A 21,549-nucleotide genomic window follows, 5' to 3' on the forward strand; every position below is an offset into this window, starting at 1 on the left:
CCCCTGTGCAGATTTGAAGCTGCAGACCCCCATCACTGGCCATCACACAGTCTGTTCTCATTGCTGCCAGCAGCCTGGGACAGTGAGGGAAGGAATTACTGATAATGAGTTATGTATTGTAATCATGAAGTGTCCCAGAATACAGGACGATTTTCACTCCTCACTAGTTTCACTTTCCATAGATAACTGTTCAGTGTGTGTCTGGGGGAGGAGCAGCTCTCTGGACTGAGGCTGCTGGAGGGGAAGAATTCGTTACTGTGTGATGAGGGCTGCTTCATGTGGATGGGGAGGGCCTGTAGCTATGGAGGGTGGGGTTGTTGCTATAGAGGGCATGTTTGAAGTAGAGTAGGAGGTTACGACTAGTTCTCATTTCAATGCCATAACACCCCCCCTTGGACGTTCTGTTCAGAATATCTGGAAAACCGTGCAAACTATTGACAGAAAGTAAATTACTTATTGTCATAATTCTGCAGCCCAGATATGTACTGAGATTATGTGAAAAGCCCGGACAACCCCTTTAAGCTGCTTCTTAGAGGCACATTGACTAACAGTCTCTTTTGTTAGCACAGTTCAGCACAGATCAAGACTTTTTACACAGGCACAGCAGTACACAGCATTTCTGCTAGCACAGTGAGATGGAGGAGGGAGGGGGTTTTCTGAGGGAGATAATCCCTGTAACACAGCTTCTTTTCGTACTTATCTTCCTGCTCCTGATAGAGATTCTCAAGTCGCAGTATAAGGGTAGCTTAGCTCCATTCTATAATGGAATCCTGTGTCCCTATGGTTCCTTTGCCTGAACGTTTTTGTGAGAAACAGATTATACACAACGCATCTCTTTGGGCTGCTGCCAGAATGTCAACAAGTTTCCCATGATCCCCCTGGGGCTCTGCTAACCACTCCCTGTCTCCTGTGACTGTGTTAACCCCTCTAGTTGCTGGATGCTTTTGAAGCAGCAGCAGCAGTTAGCACTATTTCTGCATGTCACAACATGACAATAAAAATTAAAAGCAAACATCTGGTTCATTCAAAAATTCACAATTTTAAATTATAAAATATCATATTAAAAAACTTGACATTTTGTTGTAGTTAAAGTGACCATTATATGCTCATTATGTTGTCCATGTAATGGCTTTTTATGTTTATTATGTTTCTTTGAGAATATATGTCAGATATGCAACCAGACCAGTCATGCAATATATATGATCTCCTACTGTCTAGGTTGAGGCAACAGAAGTTTTTGATGTTTTGTTGTCAAGTCTGGACCTAAATTGTATTTTTTAAGTGCATTAATTCATACAAAAAGATACCAAAGTATACCATTTGGTTGCATTTTTCTGAATTATTAATATTGCTTTTTTTCTCTAGAGGATTTTCTATAGAGTATTGCATGCAGATTACATGTTATTATTTCCTGTTTGCATGCTCTTTATTGCAACATGTTGAAAAGCTGGCTTTTCCAACCAATTATAAAAGTAAAAGGCAACTGTTCTATATTAAATAACTTTAAGAAATACAATCACTGCATGGTGGCTTTTATTTAATGGTCATCACCAAGAGAATCACATTTTTTTTCTTTAATAAGGAGGATTTCACTAGCACATATGTGAAAATGAATAATTGGCCATTTGTGGATGCTTCATATGTCACAAGTAGAGATGGGCAGATTAGTTTGCAGGACGTTGGGCCATAAGCCGGGTCAGTAGTCTCTAGCTCATGGACCAGAATCTGCCCATCACTAATCACAGGACTTAGTTCTTCCTAAGTCTTGCACCAAAGAGAAAACTGCCTCCAGACTGATCCACCTTCTTGACCTTAAGCATGTGCAGGAAGTTTCCAAATCTGGTGATTCCTTTCAGGCTTTCTGTATGGCTTGTGTTTCCCATGAGACCCTCTTTTTTCACCAAAATTATTTTTTATACTTATCTAATAATTATTTTTCAATTTCTTTAAATCTGGGAGAAAATGGGGTGCATTTATGGTTATAGAAAACATTCAAGACAGATGAGCATTTCAGTTCATTTTAAAATTATTAGAGACCTGGTATAAGTCAAAACATTGAGCATCCTTGTACCTTTTGTCCCCATCCATCCTTCAAAATTCACGTAGCAGCTTATTTGTCAGTATTTAACAACACATACTGCATAAAAAGAAGCATACTGAGCAGCACTAAATGTATTAGAAAGAATGGTAAAATTCTCGACTTAAGTTGGCTGTCCGGTTAAAACAAGTTATCATCCGCGGGATACAGTAGGTGATAACTTGTTGATCGTGTGGGGTCTGACCGCTGGGATCCGCAGAATCAGTAACTTTTTTCCCCATTGAAATAAAGTGGCAATGCACTATATTTATTTTCTATGGGGCTTTTGCAGGTAGCGCCATAGAAAATAAATGGAGCTGCAATAACTTCAATAAATATTCACTATTGGGAATAGAAATTTGTGTCGGTCCTAGCAGTGGGACACCCACCAATCACCAAATTGTCACCTATACTGGGGATAGCTGATAACTTGTTTTAAATTGACAACCCCTTTAAACAATATAATAATTAGGACCTGATAAATTATATGCATAGAGTTTTACAAAGGATGAGAAAAAATAGTTATGAATAAGAACCAGAGAGTTCAAAGGATTGAAATGTGTATTAACTCCCATGTCTGATAGACCTTTTGTCTAATATTTTTATGGAATATACACTGAAGATGTTTTTAAAGGGAATCTGTCACTACATATAACCTATCTAAGCTATTAATATGGGCATGCAGGTTATAGACCGCTGAAAACAATCTAAACTGTTTGTCTCATATCAACTTTGTTGTTGCTAAGATATCCTCTTTTATCACTTTATATTATTCGGGTCAGATGGTGCCTGAAAGATAACTCTGCCTCCAGAGCTTATTTTAAATATAAGGGGGAGTTACCAGTGTGATGTGTAATGGTTACCAGTGTTACCAGTGTGTTGTGTGATGGCCGCTCTCTGCTCTCCTAATCTCACTGCAGAGCTATGTGTGATTATACCTGACACATCTGCTGGTTCCTCTCAGCTTCCATCTCACAAGCAGACAGGGTGTAATATTGTTGCAATACAGCAGAGCTGAGAGACAGGCAAAAAATATATTTGCAAGAAGACAAATTTCATTTCTCCTGTTTTGTGTTGGTTGGTTACTTGTCTCACCCAGAGAACACCTCCTTCTTGTAAAATAAGCTCTGTAAGCAGAGTTATCTTCCAGGCACCAGCCTGGAAAGATCACTTATATAAAGTGATAAAAGATGATTTCTCAAAAACAACACATCTGATATGAGGCATACAGGAAGGACTGTTTTGAGCAATCTATAACCTGTAGGCCCATATTAATAGTTTAGATAGGTCAAATGTGGTGACAGATTCCCTTTAACAATTTTGGAGCAAACATTGATTATATCTATTCATGTTTGCTGGATCCCCTACTATATTGGTAGAATTTGTATATAGAAGTGTATATAGAAGTCAAATCCTTACTTTTATATTATTTATAAAAGTGAGTTTAACTACAGTTCACTTTTGATTGTGTAACAGGGCTTTCCTGCTTTCCATTATAGTTTCTATGCATAAGAACTATTGTATCACTCAATCACATGAACATATTTCCATTAGGCCTCATTCAGACTTTCAGTTGTTTTGTGCATATTAGATAAAAACAAACCATTGTTCATCAGAGTACTGGATCTGATTTTCATCCATTATTGGCCCATGTGTCAGTTTTTACCATCAGTGTTGCATATGTTTTTCTCGTAGACAACAAAAAAAATTCAACCCATTAAATGGTAAAAAACTGACAGCACATGGATGACAAACATTTTTTTCATGGACCCATTAATTTGAATGGAAGAGTTTGATCTGTAACTTGGATCAAAAAAGATATGTCTACAAGGTTTTTTTGCAGACACTTGATCTACAAAAATATACAGCATATGGACAGCCTCAAGCAGGATAGCTCACTTACGTGAAAAATGGGCATCTTAATGAAGGAAAAAAATTGAGCTCTGTTTTTTGAGGCCCCTTTCTGCCCACATACTGTAGGAGTTGCTGTAGGATTGAACATTGAAGACTGGAAGCCTCTACAGTACGTCCATAGGATGTAAGCATTCTAGGTCCAGACAATTTATAGTCTAAATCAGTATTTCCATACCAAGGTTCTCCAGAACCTAATGGTATGTTGCAAATCAAGTCATGGTTTCCATGGATCATAGCAGCAAGAAGATGTGTCAGTGTTACAACAGGTATAGCCTTCTTTCATCATTCTCAAAGTTGCTTGGCAGATCCGCAACTAAGTCTGGGTCAGAGTATAACATTGGGTAAAATTATAGATTGCACTTCCTACAATAACCGACTTTAAAGTATGAGTAAAAGTAGGGTTTCCTCAGGAATGGCCGCAATTTTCACGGATTTCCAAATGGTATAAGGTTTGGGAATTATTGGCCTACATTGTGTGTCTTGTCGGCATGTTACATAAACTTGGTTACTCTTGAGGAATGCCCTGCAGAATAGGCATGATTCCCAGTCAACCACTTTACCATTTCTACTTGCCTTGACTCATAAATCTTCATAAATCACCCCATGAACCTCTTATAGTCGAAGGCAATATAGTAAGTTAAGCAGCTTCTCAACATGTTTTGTGCTATGTTTCCGGACATAACCCTAAAAACTGTTCAATTATGGCAACAGTATAAATATGACATGAATACATGTAAAACCACATGAAAAATTGCTTACCATAATTGTACGGGATATGTCTTGAAGCCTATCAAATAATGTACAGAAAATAAATAAGTAACTGTTCAGTGTTTGCAAAACCATTACTCTTTGCTCTCACCGGCCCATAATTTTATTTTTAAATGTGAATTTCACTCCAAATTCCCCTGCTTTACTTTATTCTTTTAGGTTGGCTTATGTTTTTCTATTTCCTTTCTCATGTCTGCATTCTATACATATATAACTTTATGAAATGTGCAATCAGACATGAGTCTGGTCTGCAGCTAAAGCATAGTGTTGCTTCAGTTTGAGACCCCTTTGAATTCCAAACAACAAAAGCAGATGCTGATTTAATCCTCCTCGAAAATGAATTCCACGAAGAGACGTACGGAGGTATTAAATCAAGTCCTTTTATTTACAAATTTATTTCCGATAAGACAGGCAGGAACTACTGACGGTGCAGGTGGATTCAACATACCAGTGATCAGTTATCATACAATTTCAAAAATACTTACCGTATATACCTTTTATTTCCAAATATCTGCATTATTGCTAAAGCTATGTTTCACTGCAGAGCAGCCAAATAAATATTTGACATTTTTCATTTATAGTGAAACCTATCTAAAGGACGCCTCCTTAAAAGGGTTGTTCGGCCTAGACTACAAGTCTGCAGTCACTATATGCGCACTGCTCAATGTGAGGATTCTCCAGTGCAGTCCAGAGGCGCTATGATCGGCGGGCATATGACTGCCAGTATGTGATTTGCATACATGTGGTAACATTCCAACTAGATGTGCACAGCCTCTCCCAATACAAGTATATTGAGCAAGGCCGGACACGTCTAGTCAGAATGTGCCCTGAAGTATGCAAATCCCATACTTGCGGTAACATAACCTCCCTTTCTCTGCACCAACACTGGAGAATGCACAGAGAGTGACTGCAGACTTGTACTCTAAGGACAGACAGCATCTTTAAAAAAAAGTCTGCAGACCCCACATATGTGCCACAGTTTTCTATGGCAAATGATTAATTCCCGTATGTATTCTGCCCCTCTTCGTTGAGAATATCCCCCCCTTTCAATACTATTATTTCTTAGTCATATTTCACTATATTTGGAACTTCTTCATCTCCAAAAAGTAATTTTTGGGCACAATATCTATTTCTGTATCTTAGACCCATCTCTGACCTATGATAACTGGTTTCTGGTGTTGACTGTCTGGGAAGGTCAGTCATCAGCTGGTACGCATGTAGCAGTTCACTGCAGAGCATCCTAAGCTCACTTTACTAAAAACATTAATTTCTAGGTTCTGTAAATCCAACAAAATGTGGCTGTCCTTTTGCACTGAAGATGTCTGCTTGTCAACTACTCCTGGAAATCACCACTTTCTTAAGGGAAACCTTCCCATGTCTGCCAAGGCCTAGGGCTGAACCTCTTGTGGTAAGGAAAATATTAATATCTAACATGATGCTTCTGATATTATTTGTATGTATTTTTATGTGATAGTATATAACACATATCCAAATTATGTGAAATTCATCATAATGGAGAAGCTTTAAACCTATTTAAAGGGGAATCTTAAAATCTCCTGTGTGCTACATTAAGGATCTTGAGACCTGCCGACTACGCTTGGATCCCGAGATGGATCGGCATCGGTATGAAAGGAAGATCAGCTTTGCTGGTATTCTGGATGAGAATGAAGACTCGAAGGACTCACTGCACAGCAGCAGCCATACCTTGAAATCAGACACAGGGTGTGAGGAGAAGAAAGGTATGAAATAATTTCACCTTGTCATACAGTGTTGTTTTTTTGTGAGACAATGTAAGTTTTAGTTTATTCCTTTTTCAATGGAGATTTGGCGGTTTATAGGTTTTCATATATTAATTATAGAGTGAACTAGATACTCCAAGGCTACGTTCCCACAATGAGGTTTTGTTGCGTTTCTGATGTTGTAGTATTTCTGCACCTATTATTTAAATTAGGTTACTTGCTTTTTTTATTGCATATTTATGTGCAGTTTTTTAAAATGCAGTTTTATTCCATTTTTGATGCTGTGTTTTTTTGTGTCTGTGTCTTTAGTCTCTGTTTGGTGTGTCATGCTGTAAATAAAGCTGCTTTGTTTTTGATACTTCCTGGTTTTTTTTTATTGAGAAAACTTTATTGACATACATAGGTGCGGATAAAATGCGCTTTTGATGCATTTCCGCATCTAATGTACTGTAAGTCTAAGGCCATGTGCACACATTGAGTATTTGGTGAGTTTTTAACCCCAGTTTTTTTTTCAAGACTACGGGGGAATTTCGCACAGAAAACTCAGCGTACCCGCAAGAGAAATTAACATGCTGCGGATTTGAAAAACTCACAGCAGGTGAATTTATGCAGTGTTAGAAAGAAGCACAGCGGACATGAGATTTCTAGCAATCCCACCCACTTTGCTGGAACTGTAAGATGCAGTAAAAAATGCACCAAAAGCTCATTGTGGAACGTAGTCTTCAATGTAAAAATAGATTACAGGACATTGTTTGTTAAAATTAATTGTGAACTTGTGAAAAGCTTTTGTGTTTTTTCTTACCTTTATTTATTTTATGAAATATACTTTGAAGTCTGTAATGTATTTCCAAAAATATGTAGTGCAGATATAATGTCTATTTTATTACAACAGTGCATTCTTACATTAGGCCTCCCTTAGTTTCTGTTTTGTTTTAGATTCATGAAATGATTATTGTAATTAAGAAAGTTGATGAATTTTCTTGTTTTTATGAATGCTAAATATAACAAAGTTTACCGTATTATCAAAATTAAATCCAACCCTCCAAGATCAGTAATGCATGTCCACTGGGTAACATTTAAAAATATATATATGCCTCATATTGTAAGTTTCTTTTTTGTTAAATGTGGTAATTACATTGATAAGGTATTGAATGGGGTTACAATGGTTTTACTTTGACAAAAACATCTTTAATAAAGAAAACCTGTCATCAGGTCAAAAGTTGCCAGTTTTTGCTCTTATGTTATTCTTGAGTTATTCTCGCTGCTCCTCTGAGTATTATGGTTTTAGTATTTTTGTTTTTTAAACTCACCATATGGTTCCAAATATAAGGGTGTTTTTCTTTAGGGCTACTTTTTATGGGCTTTATCAAGCCCCATTTATGGTAAAGACCATAAAAATTATAACTAAATAAAAAGGCCCATATCTCAAGAACTATATCTCCACGTTAAAAAAAAAACATGAAAAAATGAAATACTTAGGGGAGGAAAGAAAATATCACAGCAAACACAGGTCCTCTTTAACACAATACTTGTAATCATAACTAATTAATGACAAAGAGGAATTTTCAAGAAGTCAGAGTAGTCAATAAAATTAATATTACCGAGAAAAAAATAAAAATTTTGCAGTACCAACAAACAATGTAAACGCATTAAAAACATCACTTTATTTCTCAATACATGGTCATATAATGTGGAAATAGCATTGTAATGTTAATGTAAAATATGTATGACTTTTCACGAACATTCCAGAATCTTCCATTCACTACGCTGACCAGAACGATCCATGGCTGTCACACGCTGCAGATGTGACCCCCCCTTCTTCCCCCTGGTTACACATTGCAGCTCTGTGCCTGCAGCTGGTAACCCTACACCAGGTCTTTCCTGTCGCCCCCCTCTCCAAAGGAATGTTAGTTAGCTAGTGGAAAGAATTTCCTTTGTCTGAAACATGTGGCCTCATCGATATATATGGGAGATAGTAAAATGGGCCTACCTCGGACCCCATTCGTGACAATAAAATGAAACGGACATTTTTGCGACGTGCTCCGATCCGGCTTCACTATGGTGGTTCTTGCTAAGTTCTAGCCCCAACAGAAACCAGGAAATGGATTTCTCCTAAACGGTGTGACATAATTACCTATGTTTGGTTTTGAATTATTGTCTTCGACAGGCTGGAAAAGATGATACTATGTGCGTGTTTATACGAGGTACCCTCTGTGAGATAGTTATTATAAGTCTTGCAGTCAGATTGTAACGCCAAGAGCAGGGGGAGGACCATCACCAGACAGCCCCTTTTATGATGTCATAACCCAGAACTATAGCATACACTCACTCAGTTGGGAGGTCATTCTAGCGTGGGATGCCGTGCCAGTAAGATCTCAAATGAGTGGTGATGTGTGACTCCACCCCCCAGCATGGTTCCAATCTAAGCATTATGTAAGTGTATCTTCTGGTTTAACCCTTATTTTATTTGTAGTTGTATTGTACATATATTATTGTCTCAATTTGTAAAACCTTTTTTCTATCTTCTATAAACACTGCCCATTTTTGGGAATAAACTATAAAACGTATTAGTTTTGTTTCGTTGCTCTGTGATTAATTCACGTGCCTATAAGATAATTACGCTAATTTGGGGGATTGCAACGGACCCACTTAATTAACTCATTGATTAAGAGAATCGTAGCTGGTGGCAGCAAAGTGTGATTTGGCTGGGTGGGCTAGCTGGCAGTGACGGAAAGGGGTTTTATAAGCTGATTGTGTGGCTGCGGCCAAAGTATTTATAATTCCCTCACTGTGGCAGCCTAATCGTCAGTGCACAACAAGCAGCCCGTCCGGCGACTAATTATCCTCGGTGTAATTCCCTGACTGACCTGAGGATAAGGGGGCACCGGAGAGCTGCGAGTTCCAAAGTGGAATAGAGAAAGTGGGATACCCATAAATCTCAACAGCTTGTAACATATTGTGGCAATGGTGGGATAACCAAAATAAACCCCCCTGCGGTAAATTGTCAGGGCGACTAGCTTGCTGTTTTTTTATCACATGGTGCCAATGGTGGGATAACTAAGATAAGCCCACCTGTGCCTTTGATAGCCGTGTGCGGCCAAAGGTCACATCCCCCTGTCCGTGATGTATCGGTGTCAGCGGTGGGAACCTGAGAAGCAGCTCTGCTGTTTCGCATCCTTTGATGCTTCCTCTTGACTGAGACATTTGACGTTATCCTATCTCCCACACACACAAAACTCTGTGTCTTTTTTAATAACATTACATAAAATAAAATAAAATTTCAATTTAAAGCCCCCCAAAAAGAGACAATATAGGTATGCATGTATATTACTACACAATAGATCTCATATTTAAAAGGGAACATGTTTCCATTTGCGGATTGAAATATTAGGTCCACTTGGCTTCAACAATAAGAATAACATGAGTCCTTTTCTTAAAGGGATCCTTTAAGGTCAGATAACGCTATTAACCTGCAGATATGGGGTTAATCTGCATGCTAATAGCATTAGACCGGGTCAGACTTGCGAGAAATTCGCATAAGTCTCGCATCTCAATACCCGGCACTGCCGCCGGCACTCGGGACCGGAGTGTGCGGAAGCATAGAAATACATGCAGCTGCACGCTACTGTTCGAGTGTCAGCGGCAGTGCCGGGTATTGAGATGCGGGACTTATGTGAATTTCTCACAAGTCTGACCCCGGCCTTGGGAAGATGCTCGGCTGCAGTACTGAAAGTTCAGCACCCGGGAGAAAATGAACTTTCTCTCAGAAGCCACCTGCTTTCAGTCATACTGGCTTGCTGGCGCATCTTCAGTCACTGTTCACAGCACTGAGTGGTGGCTATAAAGATACCTCGGCACTTTGACTGTCAAATAAAGTTCATTTTCTCCACAATTTCATTATAGCGGCCAGGCACCTTCATAACACTCTTAACCTACCGATTAACCCCATATCTGCCGGTTCATAGCGATATCAGACCTGAAAGGCATCCTTTAAGAAAAGGACTCAAGTTATTCCTATCACTCAAGCTAATTGGACCTAATGTTTTCATCTTCAAAATCAGTTACGCCCCTTTTTGCAAAAGAATATTGAGCCTGTATCCTCCACCAAGTGGCCTCCGCACAATTATTTAGTACCATACACATACATTCTTACAAAATTGTACATACTAGATACTCATTTCACCATATGTAAGGGTAGTTTTGTTATTACACTTTTGTATTAGGTTTTGAAAATTATTGTGCCTGACAGTCACTATTTTCATAATGGTGACCATTTATTTACCAGACAATTAGCTGGTCGATTGTTACCAGATAGGTGGTATACTAAGGTCAACGTCATGACCTGATTCTACAATATTTCCATCAATGACAAACAGTTATATTGTTCTTTTCCCACAATAGACTCAGCGCAGTCAGTATAAGGCTGCGTTCACTCTCTATTTGGCTTAATAAAAAGTCATTTAATTGATCTCCTTTTTATGTACAGTATGCATTTCTTGTACCATAGATTACATAGTGTGGGTCATAAAAAACAAACGTCCAGTTTCCCTTTGTACAGGATAACGTGTATCGGGCCACAGTCACCGGGACTATCTTTGTTGCCCATAGCAACCATTCCGCGTTAAAGCCATTTACATGAATTGATGCAGAAGCAGCATAGAATCCATGACTGGTGCAAAAAAAAACATAGAAACCATTGGCCAGGTTTATCACTTGCGATTTATTGAGGTCACTTTTCTTTTTTTGTTTTGGTGCATTGACTAATAGTTCAAAAGGGAAAAAAGATTTTGACACACACAAAAAAGTTTTTTTTGTTTAACCAGATTTTGTGACTTCTTAGCACCAAAAGTCGTAAATCCTTTAAAAAGTTGACAAAATGTGCCAAATTGAAAACTCGCAAAGCCCCAAAAAGAGGACTAAAAATCTTCCAAAAATGCATCCCAAAAGGGCAATACTACTGCCCCTTTTTTGCTGTATTAATGAACTGTAAACTCCTCCACAAACCTTACTCAAGGCAGGGGCTGGAGTGAGATGTGCCCCAAAAAATGCAACATTAGGTTAAAATTGCATTTCATGAATTGGTCTAAAATGTTTGGACAAAATAAAAAAAGATTTAAAGGGTTTATCCATTCCATGACTTTTTTTTTTTTCACTGACGGCTTGAAAGCTACCTTTCTGTTCTACCTGGCACAGGCTCAAGGGTTATTAACCTGTGGATTCGCCTGCTCAACATCAACAGAGCAGCTATTTTCCCTTCTGGCTGCTCTGTCGACAGGCATGACTGCAGACGTCATGCTAATTGAAAGCCAGCTCCCCAAAGTTAGGCAGCAAGGAGCCAGGTGTAAACCAGTATGACGTCGGCAGTCATACCCTGTCAACAGGGTAGATTGGAAGAAACGCTACTGTTTTGTCAGCGTAATTTCAGCAAAGCCGCTGAATTGACAACAGGAGTGGTCTGTGACTGTTCTGTGCTGGCAGCGATCAGCACCGGGCAAAACCGGCATATAGGTAGCACCTACCTGCCTGTTAGTTTTTTGGCTCATAGTTAAAAAAAAATAGTCTTGGCCAAACCCTTTTAAAAGAAAGACAACTTAATAAGTGGTACAAAATGTTTACAAAGAATAAGGTGCAAATATAAAAGCCACTAAAAAAAAGGAGGAAATACAGAAAACTGGAGAAATAGGTGATTAATCAGGGACAATGTGTTTGCTCACCCGTCGTTATTGCAGACATCTAGAAGAAGATTATGAGAAGCTAGCGAAAATAGATGTGAAAATGTATCCCTTTTTCTAAGATGGGGTATAACTAATTGATCACCGGTGTTCAACCCTTGGCACTCCTGCCATTTCCAACTACAAGGCTCCGCAGGCTGAGTGCCATGATTGGCCAGGGATTAGTCAGTTACCCTTAATAATAAGAAATATTCAGAAGATAGCATAAACTTGGCAGAAACCCTTTACCTGAAAACAAGTATATTTATTCTTTGTTTCAGCAAAAATTAAGGTACCATTTTTCATGGACCACCTGGGTATGATACTCAATTTGAAAAGTAAAACCATTGCAGTTCCATCACTGAAAGATACTTTAATGAACAGATTTTTCTATTATTGATGGTAAAACAGTCTTCCGGAAACTATGCTTAATTCTCTTAAATAGTGGAATAACTAAATTATGTTGGAGAGTAGATAAATCATTATATAAGGGGTAATTATAGGTTATGAAGATGCGGAAATGGACTGAAGATAATGAACTCTTCTTATAGAAGCCAACAGAGTGTTTTGGTTAGAGTAGTAATTTGATTTGATCTTAAAGGGTTTTATTTTTTTCTTTCGAGTTTCAGTTGGTTATTCAGCCATACAATCGACCGCAGCAGTCAGGAATCTGTCATCAGGTTTTCCCTACCTGATCTGAGAGCAAAACCAAAGAAATGAGCTGGAACACATATAAGTGGAATGTGAATACGCGCGTTCACATTGTGACCATAAAACAGGATGTTTTAAGGTCCTCTGATTGGGGTCTAGTTTTAAAAGGAAATTCCTTAATTGATGTAAAAAGACATAAATCCATGCGACACATTCATTCCAGCACTGAGAGTGTCAAAGTTCGTCATAAATTTGTACTCCCAAACACGGTACAAAGATATACATCTTTCCTGTATTAATATTTACACATTTATTTACTCCCTGCAGGGTATTCACTCATTTTGTTTTGTTTTTTTTTTATCCTAGGTTTTGCCCATCTGAGAGACCCTGATTCCAGCAATGTATCACTTGCTGAGCTGCTTGCTGTCATTTTGATAAAATGACTATTTTCTCTACTACAGATCTCGCATTTATCAGAACACTGAGCTCTGTATATCCCCGCCCACACCACTGATTGGCTGCTTTCTGTGTACACTGTGCATAGGCAAAAAACTGGCAATCAGTGGTGGGGATGGAGTTATACAGAAGTCATTAATATGCTTGACTACCTGATAGCAGGTTTACTAGTTCTCTAGTGATAATCTCTTGCTGATAAAGCAGTGATTTTATCAAAACTACACTAAGCAACCCAGTAAGTGACACATCGCTGGAATCAAGGTCCCTGTCTTTACATTTTGCTGCTCACAGATTAGGTGGCAAAAACCTGGTGACAAATTCCCTTTAATACAAGTCCTGGCAATAAGTCTATCATTGATTGTATGTTGGGTGGTCATACTGAGGGAATTCAGATTGTGTGCCCCAATGGGGACAGTGTATGATGATAATGTGCAATTATTGGTGCTATAAAGGTGATAATATACACTCTGATATTAGTGTTTAGCTATATATCATTGTGCTGCCGTTGTACACATGACCTTTACTGTGTATTTAAGTGATGTAAAGATTTTTGTTATGGAGAAAATACAGCTTCTCACAGATTCCATTGCTTGTCAAATTGGCTAACATCATTGCCTACCTCTCTGGCCTCCAAATACAATGTATATAAAGTGAACTGTCTAAAGTTTTTGTTTTGTCAACCATTCTAAACAATCTGTGTTTATCATCAATTGCTAATAAATGAGATGTGAGCGGAGGTCAGAGTACGTCCAGTACATAAAAATTTGTTTTGTGCCAGTTTTTGTTATTTCAGGTGACTGGTGTCTTTTTTTTTTTTTTTTTTTTATTGCGTGGTGCTGTCTTTAACAGACCTTGTTTTTTTTATATATATATTATTTAAATGTTTGTATATCTTATTGCAGTACTTGTGATAGAGGCTGATTCTGTAAATTGTTTTTGAACCTTACATCATTTTTGTAAAAACAAGGTCCAGAATGTTTACTGAACAGCTGACAATTACAGGTAAAGTTTATACAGCATTAGTACCTGTCCTTTCATCAAACTCCTTCCATCAATGTAACTGGTTTTCTTGTTCCATACATGCTAATACATTATAATAATGTATATAAATATACAATACACAAAACATCTATATATGTTGACAAAAAGATATTAGGAATTTAATGTCCTAATCACAACAATCAACAGAAACGGTGTGTTTGTCTTTGTGGATGTATGCAGTTTTTCATATAGTAGGTTTTGTAAATCTCATATTCTTTAAAGAGCATCTGCCAGTACGTCTTATATTTAATTATTCCAATTTCAGGACATTTTATTTAGGTATGAATGAGTCTATTGGGTGTGGTTATAGGACAATGGCCTGTTAAGTTCACTGCTGATTTGACGTCACATGAATGGCCAATCACCGGTTAGCGTCTAGAGCAGAGTTGGCCAAACTTTTTCAGTATCAGAGATGAGCAGATCAGTCAAAATTAGAATTTCGCCTGATCCTGCAGATTTTCCTGGAAAATGTGATTCATGGACAAGTTATTCTCTGCTAATTTAATATACCTTATTATGCTCCAGAGTCTCTTCAGATCTTATACTCACTGCTCACCTCTCTGTCCGTCCTCAAATCACTGCCACCTGTCCGGTCCTCACTGCATCTTCTGATCTCCCTCTGTTTGCATAAGGATGTTCCGGCGCAAACACACAGCAGATCACAGCATCATGATGCCACAATATGCCCCTTGACCTTACTGTATGCATGAAAAGAACCCTACCGGCTCCAATGCCAGAAGCCCCGGCAGTGGCGGATTAAGTGGACTATGGGCCCGGGGCTGTTCATAAAACCTGGGCCCCTGTACCCCCCTTCCCACCTGAGCGCTGCGGTCCCCGTGCGGGAATTGACAGCCGTACGGACCGCAGCACTTGGTTTGCTGCGGGTCCATACGGAAAACCCGCCACCATTCCACCACGTGTGGACATGGCCTAAAAAGACGTTGCACATAAGCTGTAGGCCTACGGCCAATACACACAAAATCGCCCACGTGATCCTGGCCATAGGGGATCCACTTTAATGTCCCCACTTTAATTTGAAGTCCCCTTACTTCATCCATTGCAGTCCCCTATCACCCACTCACTTCATCTGCAGTGCCGCTTCATCATTTGCAGCCCCTTATCCCCCCTTTCCATTTCCACGGCCGTCCCTGTACAGGTGCTGGGGGAGCGGTCCGGGGGGCATTTGCCTCTGCCACCCGGCCCAGCCCGCCCCTGCCCCTGGGCCCCTGCCCCTGGGCCAGAGGCGTATCTAGGCTTTCTGGCACCCGGGGCAAGAATTTGGTTCGGTGCCCCCCGCCCCCCCAAGTACATATGCGACTTGCACAGTTAGTCATGTACCCACGAGCTGCTCTCCCTAATGCTCTCAATGTTCAGTAAAAAACTAAAAGCAGGAAGAGAAGCTCATTGTCACAGGACCATAACTATGAAAATCGCATATGAGTGAGGTGTCCATGTGATGAGTACTGGAACCTGCAGAGCTGAATCCTGACATTGCAGCTTCTGAATTCTCACAACGAATGCACTGCACACATTTAGGATTCTCCCTTGCCGATATACAGTCATGTCAACACAAGTATGTGATTTGTATACTTCTGGCCACATTCCAACTAGACGTGCCCGGCCTCGCTCCGTTCACTTTCATTGAGTGAGGCCACACATGTCTAGTCAGCATGTGACCGCATGTATGTAAATTACCACCAGAAGTCTGCAGTCACATAGAATGTCTGCAGACTCAGCACAGACCTGGACAACCCCTGTAATGCTCCTGACATAAATAAAAAACATGAGAATTAGTCAATATCACAAATAATATTTACATCCAGGTACCTTATAGATGACGTCATCTCTGGAGTCGTTCTCCTTTTCTTCTTCTTGTCCAGACCCCATGATGAGTTTGCTCATCCACATCTCGTCTCTGCAGACTTCCATCTTCTCCGGTCTTCTGCAGCAAATCTCCACACGATCCCCTTAAAGATAGAAGTGTCATTATAATGCCCCTAAATACAAATATCTGCAATATACTGTCTCCTCACACTATTCCCCTCCCTCCTCATACTGTCTCCTCATATATTTACCCCCTCACTCTCTATACTGTATGCTCACACATATCCCCGACTCCCCATACTGTGTCCACATGCATTCACCCATTCGCACCCCTTACTGTCTGCACCCATCCCCCATACTGTTTCCTCATACATGCCCTCATACATACTCTTCATTTTGTGTCCTCAAATCTCCCCACATACATTAAATACCATCCCCACTCCAAATCCCCCCATCCCCAATCCCCCACACACATTAAGTACCCCCCATCCCCACTCAATAACCCCTCGTCCCTACTCCCAAATCCCCCCACACATTATGTACCCCCACTCCAAATCCCCCCACACATTATGTACCCCCACTCCAAATCCCCCCACACATTATGTACCCCCACTCCAAATCCCCCCACACATTATGTACCCCCACTCCAAATCCCCCCACACATTATGTACCCCCACTCCAAATCCCCCCCACACATTAACCCCCATCCCCACTCATTAACCCCTCCACACATTAACCCCCATCTCCACTCATTAATCCCCCATCTCCACTCATTAACCCCCATCTCCACTCATTAACCCCCATCTCCACTCATTAACCCCAATCCCCACATTAACCCCCCACATTAATCCCATCTCCACTCATTAACCCCCATCTCCACTCATTAACCCCCATCTCCACTCATTAACCCCCATCCCCACATTAATCCCATCTCCACTCATTAACCCCCGCACATTAATCCCCATCTCCACTCATTAACCCCCGCACATTAATCCCCATCTCCACTCATTAACCCCCATCTCCACTCATTAACCCCCATCTCCACTCATTAACCCCCACCCCCACATTAACCCCCCTCTCCACTCATTAACCCCATCTCCGCTCATTAACCCCCCCACTCATTAACCCCCATCCCCACATTAATCCCATCTCCACTCATTAACCCCCATCTCCACTCATTAACCCCCACACATTAACCCCCATCTCCACTCATTAACCCCCCCACTCATTAACCCCCATCCCCACATTAATCCCATCTCCACTCATTAACCCCCGCACATTAATCCCCATCTCCACTCATTAACCCCCATCTCCACTCATTAACCCCCCTCTCCACTCATTAACCCCCCTCCACTCATTAACCCCCATCTCCACTCATTAACCCCCACCCCCACATTAACCCCCCTCTCCACTCATTAACCCCCATCTCCACTCATTAACCCCCATCTCCACTCATTAACCCCCACCCCCACATTAACCCCCCTCTCCACTCATTAACCCCCATCTCCGCTCATTAACCCCCATCCCCATCTTCGGTGGTTCTTCAGCTCCACAGAGGAGCACACTTACCACCAGCATTCGCTCTGGGCGCTGGGAGTGACGTCAGCAGCGTGATCACATGACCTGATCACGCTGCTGACGTCGCTCTGACCCGGCGGTCATAGCTTCAATTGTACTGGCGTCTATAGACGCCAAGTACAATTGCTGCCTGGGAGTCGGCGCGGCCTCCTTCTCTGCGTCGGCTGTCAGCTTGACAGCCGACACAGAGAACCGCCGACTCCCAGGACTGGTAGCGGCAGAACGCAGCCGCCGGGGGGGGGAGGGAGATACTGTCTGGCATACTGCGGACCGCTGCATTAGGCGGCCGGGCGTCTCGACTGCGCCCCCCTGCTGCCTGCCCCCCCTTGATACGCCACTGCCCTGGGCCCCCAAAAAACCTTGGGCCCGGGGCGACCGCCCCATCCGCCCCTATTAAGATCCGCCATTGAGCCCCGGCACTGCTTGAAATGACCGAAGATTCCTGCGCAAGCGGCATGAGATCATTATTTTTACCTGGAAACAAATTGCAAAAATATCAGCATTTTGACCAATACAGATTTTTTTAAAATTCAAGTCAAATTCAAATCCACTCAAAATTTATTTGCACATCTCTCGTATAAAATCTTTTTTTGGAGCTTGAGTTAGGTGAACTATTGGGTGATCAGAGTCTGGTACAAGTAATGTATAAAGGATTTTTAGCATACTATTTAAAGAGAGAGATAAAAAAAACCCTTTTTCACTCTTCAATTAATTTTATACAAAAAAAAAGGGATAGAATGATTAACAGGTTCTCGCTTTACACTTATAAACTGAAACTGTGCAGTGTCTTCTATTTTATATCAACTAAAGAGTGAGCCAGTTTTATTTATTTTTTTGAACTTCTGTAACAAAATGCCCCTATAATATTAATATGCAAATAAAGTCCGTAGAGCCTCATTTAAGAGTCTCAAACACGGAACTAGCCAGATCTTCCTCCAGGGAAGGACCCAGCCAAGGTGTGGCTCCTTTCGGAAACCACCATATTAAGTGGTCCTTTAAGTCAATATCCAGCTCTTTACGAGTTTACAGATATGACAAGGGAAATAATATAATAATATAATATTAATAGCAATCCAATTTATTGATTATGGTACTTGCTCCAGCCATATGTTCTTTAAACTTCGTTATGCTACTCCTTTCCTCTATCTTGCACTGTGCCAGCTATGAGAAGGTGCAAGAGACCCCCACCAAATAGGCTAGTCAAGACTCCTGCATTCCTTTTTGATTTGCAATTTACTAGCAAATGATAGTTATTACCAATCTTAACCTGTGTCCAAGCCAGCAGGAAGATACTGAGGTCTACGAATGTCCCCTCTTACATCTTCCAGTTGACAAGAATTTGCCTGTTAGCTTTGACTGATCTAGAATAAAATGCTTTTGCCTTAGACATGAGTTACTGTATATACTCCAGTATAAGACGACCCAAGTATAAGTCGACGCACCTAATTTTGCCACGGAAAACTGGGTAAGCTTATTGCCTCGAGTATAAGCTGGGTATGCATTGTCCCCTCATCACTGTCCTGCTATGTGTGGCTCCCCCGTCCTGTCCTGGTATGTGGCTCCCCCATTCTGTCCTGGTATGTGTGGCTCTCCATGTTGTATGCATGGCTCACCCCCCCTCCCATCCTTGTATGCATGGCTCACCCCCATCCCATCATTGCATGCATGGCTCACCCCCGTCTCATCGTTGTAGGCAGGGTTCACTCTCCCCCAGTCCTACTCACTCTCCTTGTGCCATTGCTGCATCTCCATTGTCCCGGCGCCGCAGCTCTCCTATGCTGAGCGGTCATGTGGTAGCGTTCAGTAAGGTAATGAATATGCACTCCACGCCTATGGGAGTGTAGACGCATGCATATTCATTACCTTAATGAGCGGTACCACATGACCGCTCAGCACAGGAGAGCTGCGGCGCCGGGACAATGGAGATGCAGCAATGGCGCAAGGAGAGTGAGTAGGACTGGGGAAGGGTCAGCCCTGCATACAGAGATGGGACGGGGGTGAGCCAGCTCAGCACAGGGGAAGAGCTGCCAGCTTCGAGACAGAGATGCAGCGACGGCTCTAAGGGCGAGTACGATGTCTTCTTGAAACCGGCGGCTGCAGCTGTCACTGTGCCACAGCTGCCAGCTCCTGCCGCTGCTCTGCCGCTCCCACATTTCCCTCACAGGCTTTCTGGACAATGACTCGTGTATAAGCCGAGGGGGCGTTTTCAGCATAAAAAAAATGCTAAAAATCTCGGCTTATACACAAGTATATATGGTGTATGTATATATACTGTATATATATGTCTATTTTAGTGGAATCTGTTCACAGTATGATGTCTATGATACATATACTATGTTATTAATGGGTTGAAGGACTAATAAATATTCATATGATGCCATGTTAGAAAAATGGATGAAATTAAGGAGGTTTACAGTGTCTGTTATATGAAGGATAGTGCAACAGGTAAAATGAGTGGCCTTAAACACACCAAATAGCAATTTGTTGACAGATGCTCTTTAATCATGATGATCAAACAAATTACAATTAATAAAACTAATACATAAAACAGTCAACCAAGCAATGATGGTCTCCTACCTCCAGCTTTCTTTCTACAAACTGATCATTCTTGTATAATAATACATGTGAGTTTGGTGGAAGGATAGTGATGGTATAAGCAGCAATGTGATATACTGTACATGTTGGTGTATTATTTATAAAGAAGGAGAACCAATTCAAATGCTTTATCTGATGCAGACCTACAGAAATATATAATAAACCGTTTGTGCCCATGTAAGATCAATTACCAGTTAGCATCAGGAAATTATGGAACAAATAAAAGGTAGCATTGGTACTTAGACACATATAAATTTAAAGATTATAAATACCATATATACATAAACAAACTTTAGCATATTTATACAGAAACCTTTGTGTGAATCTAGATATAAAACATTTAAACTATATTGCAAAATAATATGTTCACACTTATATCATTAAAGTTAAGGTCCACTTCAAGTTGGCATGTTACCTTTCTCTCAATGGCCCGTAACATACATTGGTGGGGTAATTATTTCTTAATTTCCAGAGCCATTATTTCAGGACACACTCATGCCAACCTTTGATACCTAAAATTTGGCCTGATAGTGAAACATGATGCTTTATACATCGACATCTATTGTTCATCATCAGTTTGATGATCTCTTTACAACAATTCTGGTAGAAAAGAATAGTGTGACGATAAGTTCTATCCATTTTTGTTAATGTTTTGTTCCTTTGTGGAGGAAGGTAACTTTCCGGAACTATAGTTTCATAGATTTTAAAGTTGAAGATAGACCTAAGTCCATTGAGTTCAACCTGTAGTCTAACATGTTGATTCAGAGTAAGGTTAAAAAAAACCATGGGATAGATGCTAATTGCTTCATATTAGGGGAAAAATTCCTTCACAAATCCACATATGGCAATCGGACTAGTACCCTGGATCAATGCCACAAAACTCAGTTCCCACAACCTATAATATTATATTTTTCAAGAAAGGCATCCAGGCCCTCCTTGAATTTTAGTAGTGAAGCAACCATTATATTGAATTTAAAACCTTAAGCTGGACTTCTGCTTTTTACACACTGCCCCATGTCAGCCACTTTGAAAAGAGCATATAGTATAAATCAAAATTTTTCATCATCCATTGCAAACTAGACTTACTAGCTGAATTTTAAAATTTCCTGCTGTTTGGAATAAAATAATCATAGAAGAATAATGTAGTAGGCATCTTAAAACAAGTAGATTGTAATATAACAAGTGGCTTTCCCAC

General features: G+C 40.5%; 1 protein-coding gene across 22 annotated transcripts in view; it reads left to right on the plus strand.

The window, feature by feature from the left end:
* The window catches only part of LOC141054300 (protein unc-80 homolog), a 305,587-nt gene that overhangs the window by 158,788 nt on the left and 125,250 nt on the right, over positions 1 to 21,549 (plus strand). For all 22 annotated transcript variants that reach the window (XR_012221396.1, XR_012221397.1, XM_073551595.1 and 19 more), the window contains 2 exons: positions 6,034 to 6,167; positions 6,333 to 6,498. Coding sequence is in view for 20 of the 22 variants with exons in the window: in XM_073551595.1 (XP_073407696.1) it covers positions 6,034 to 6,167; positions 6,333 to 6,498 (300 nt within the window). In the remaining 2 variants the exon portion in view is untranslated. The remainder of the gene's footprint in view (positions 1 to 6,033; positions 6,168 to 6,332; positions 6,499 to 21,549) is intronic.

The sequence above is a fragment of the Dendrobates tinctorius genome, unplaced genomic scaffold (genome assembly GCF_039654945.1).
Source record: "Dendrobates tinctorius isolate UK_male_01 unplaced genomic scaffold, ASM3965494v1 ptg000177l, whole genome shotgun sequence".
NCBI lineage: Eukaryota > Metazoa > Chordata > Amphibia > Anura > Dendrobatidae > Dendrobates > Dendrobates tinctorius.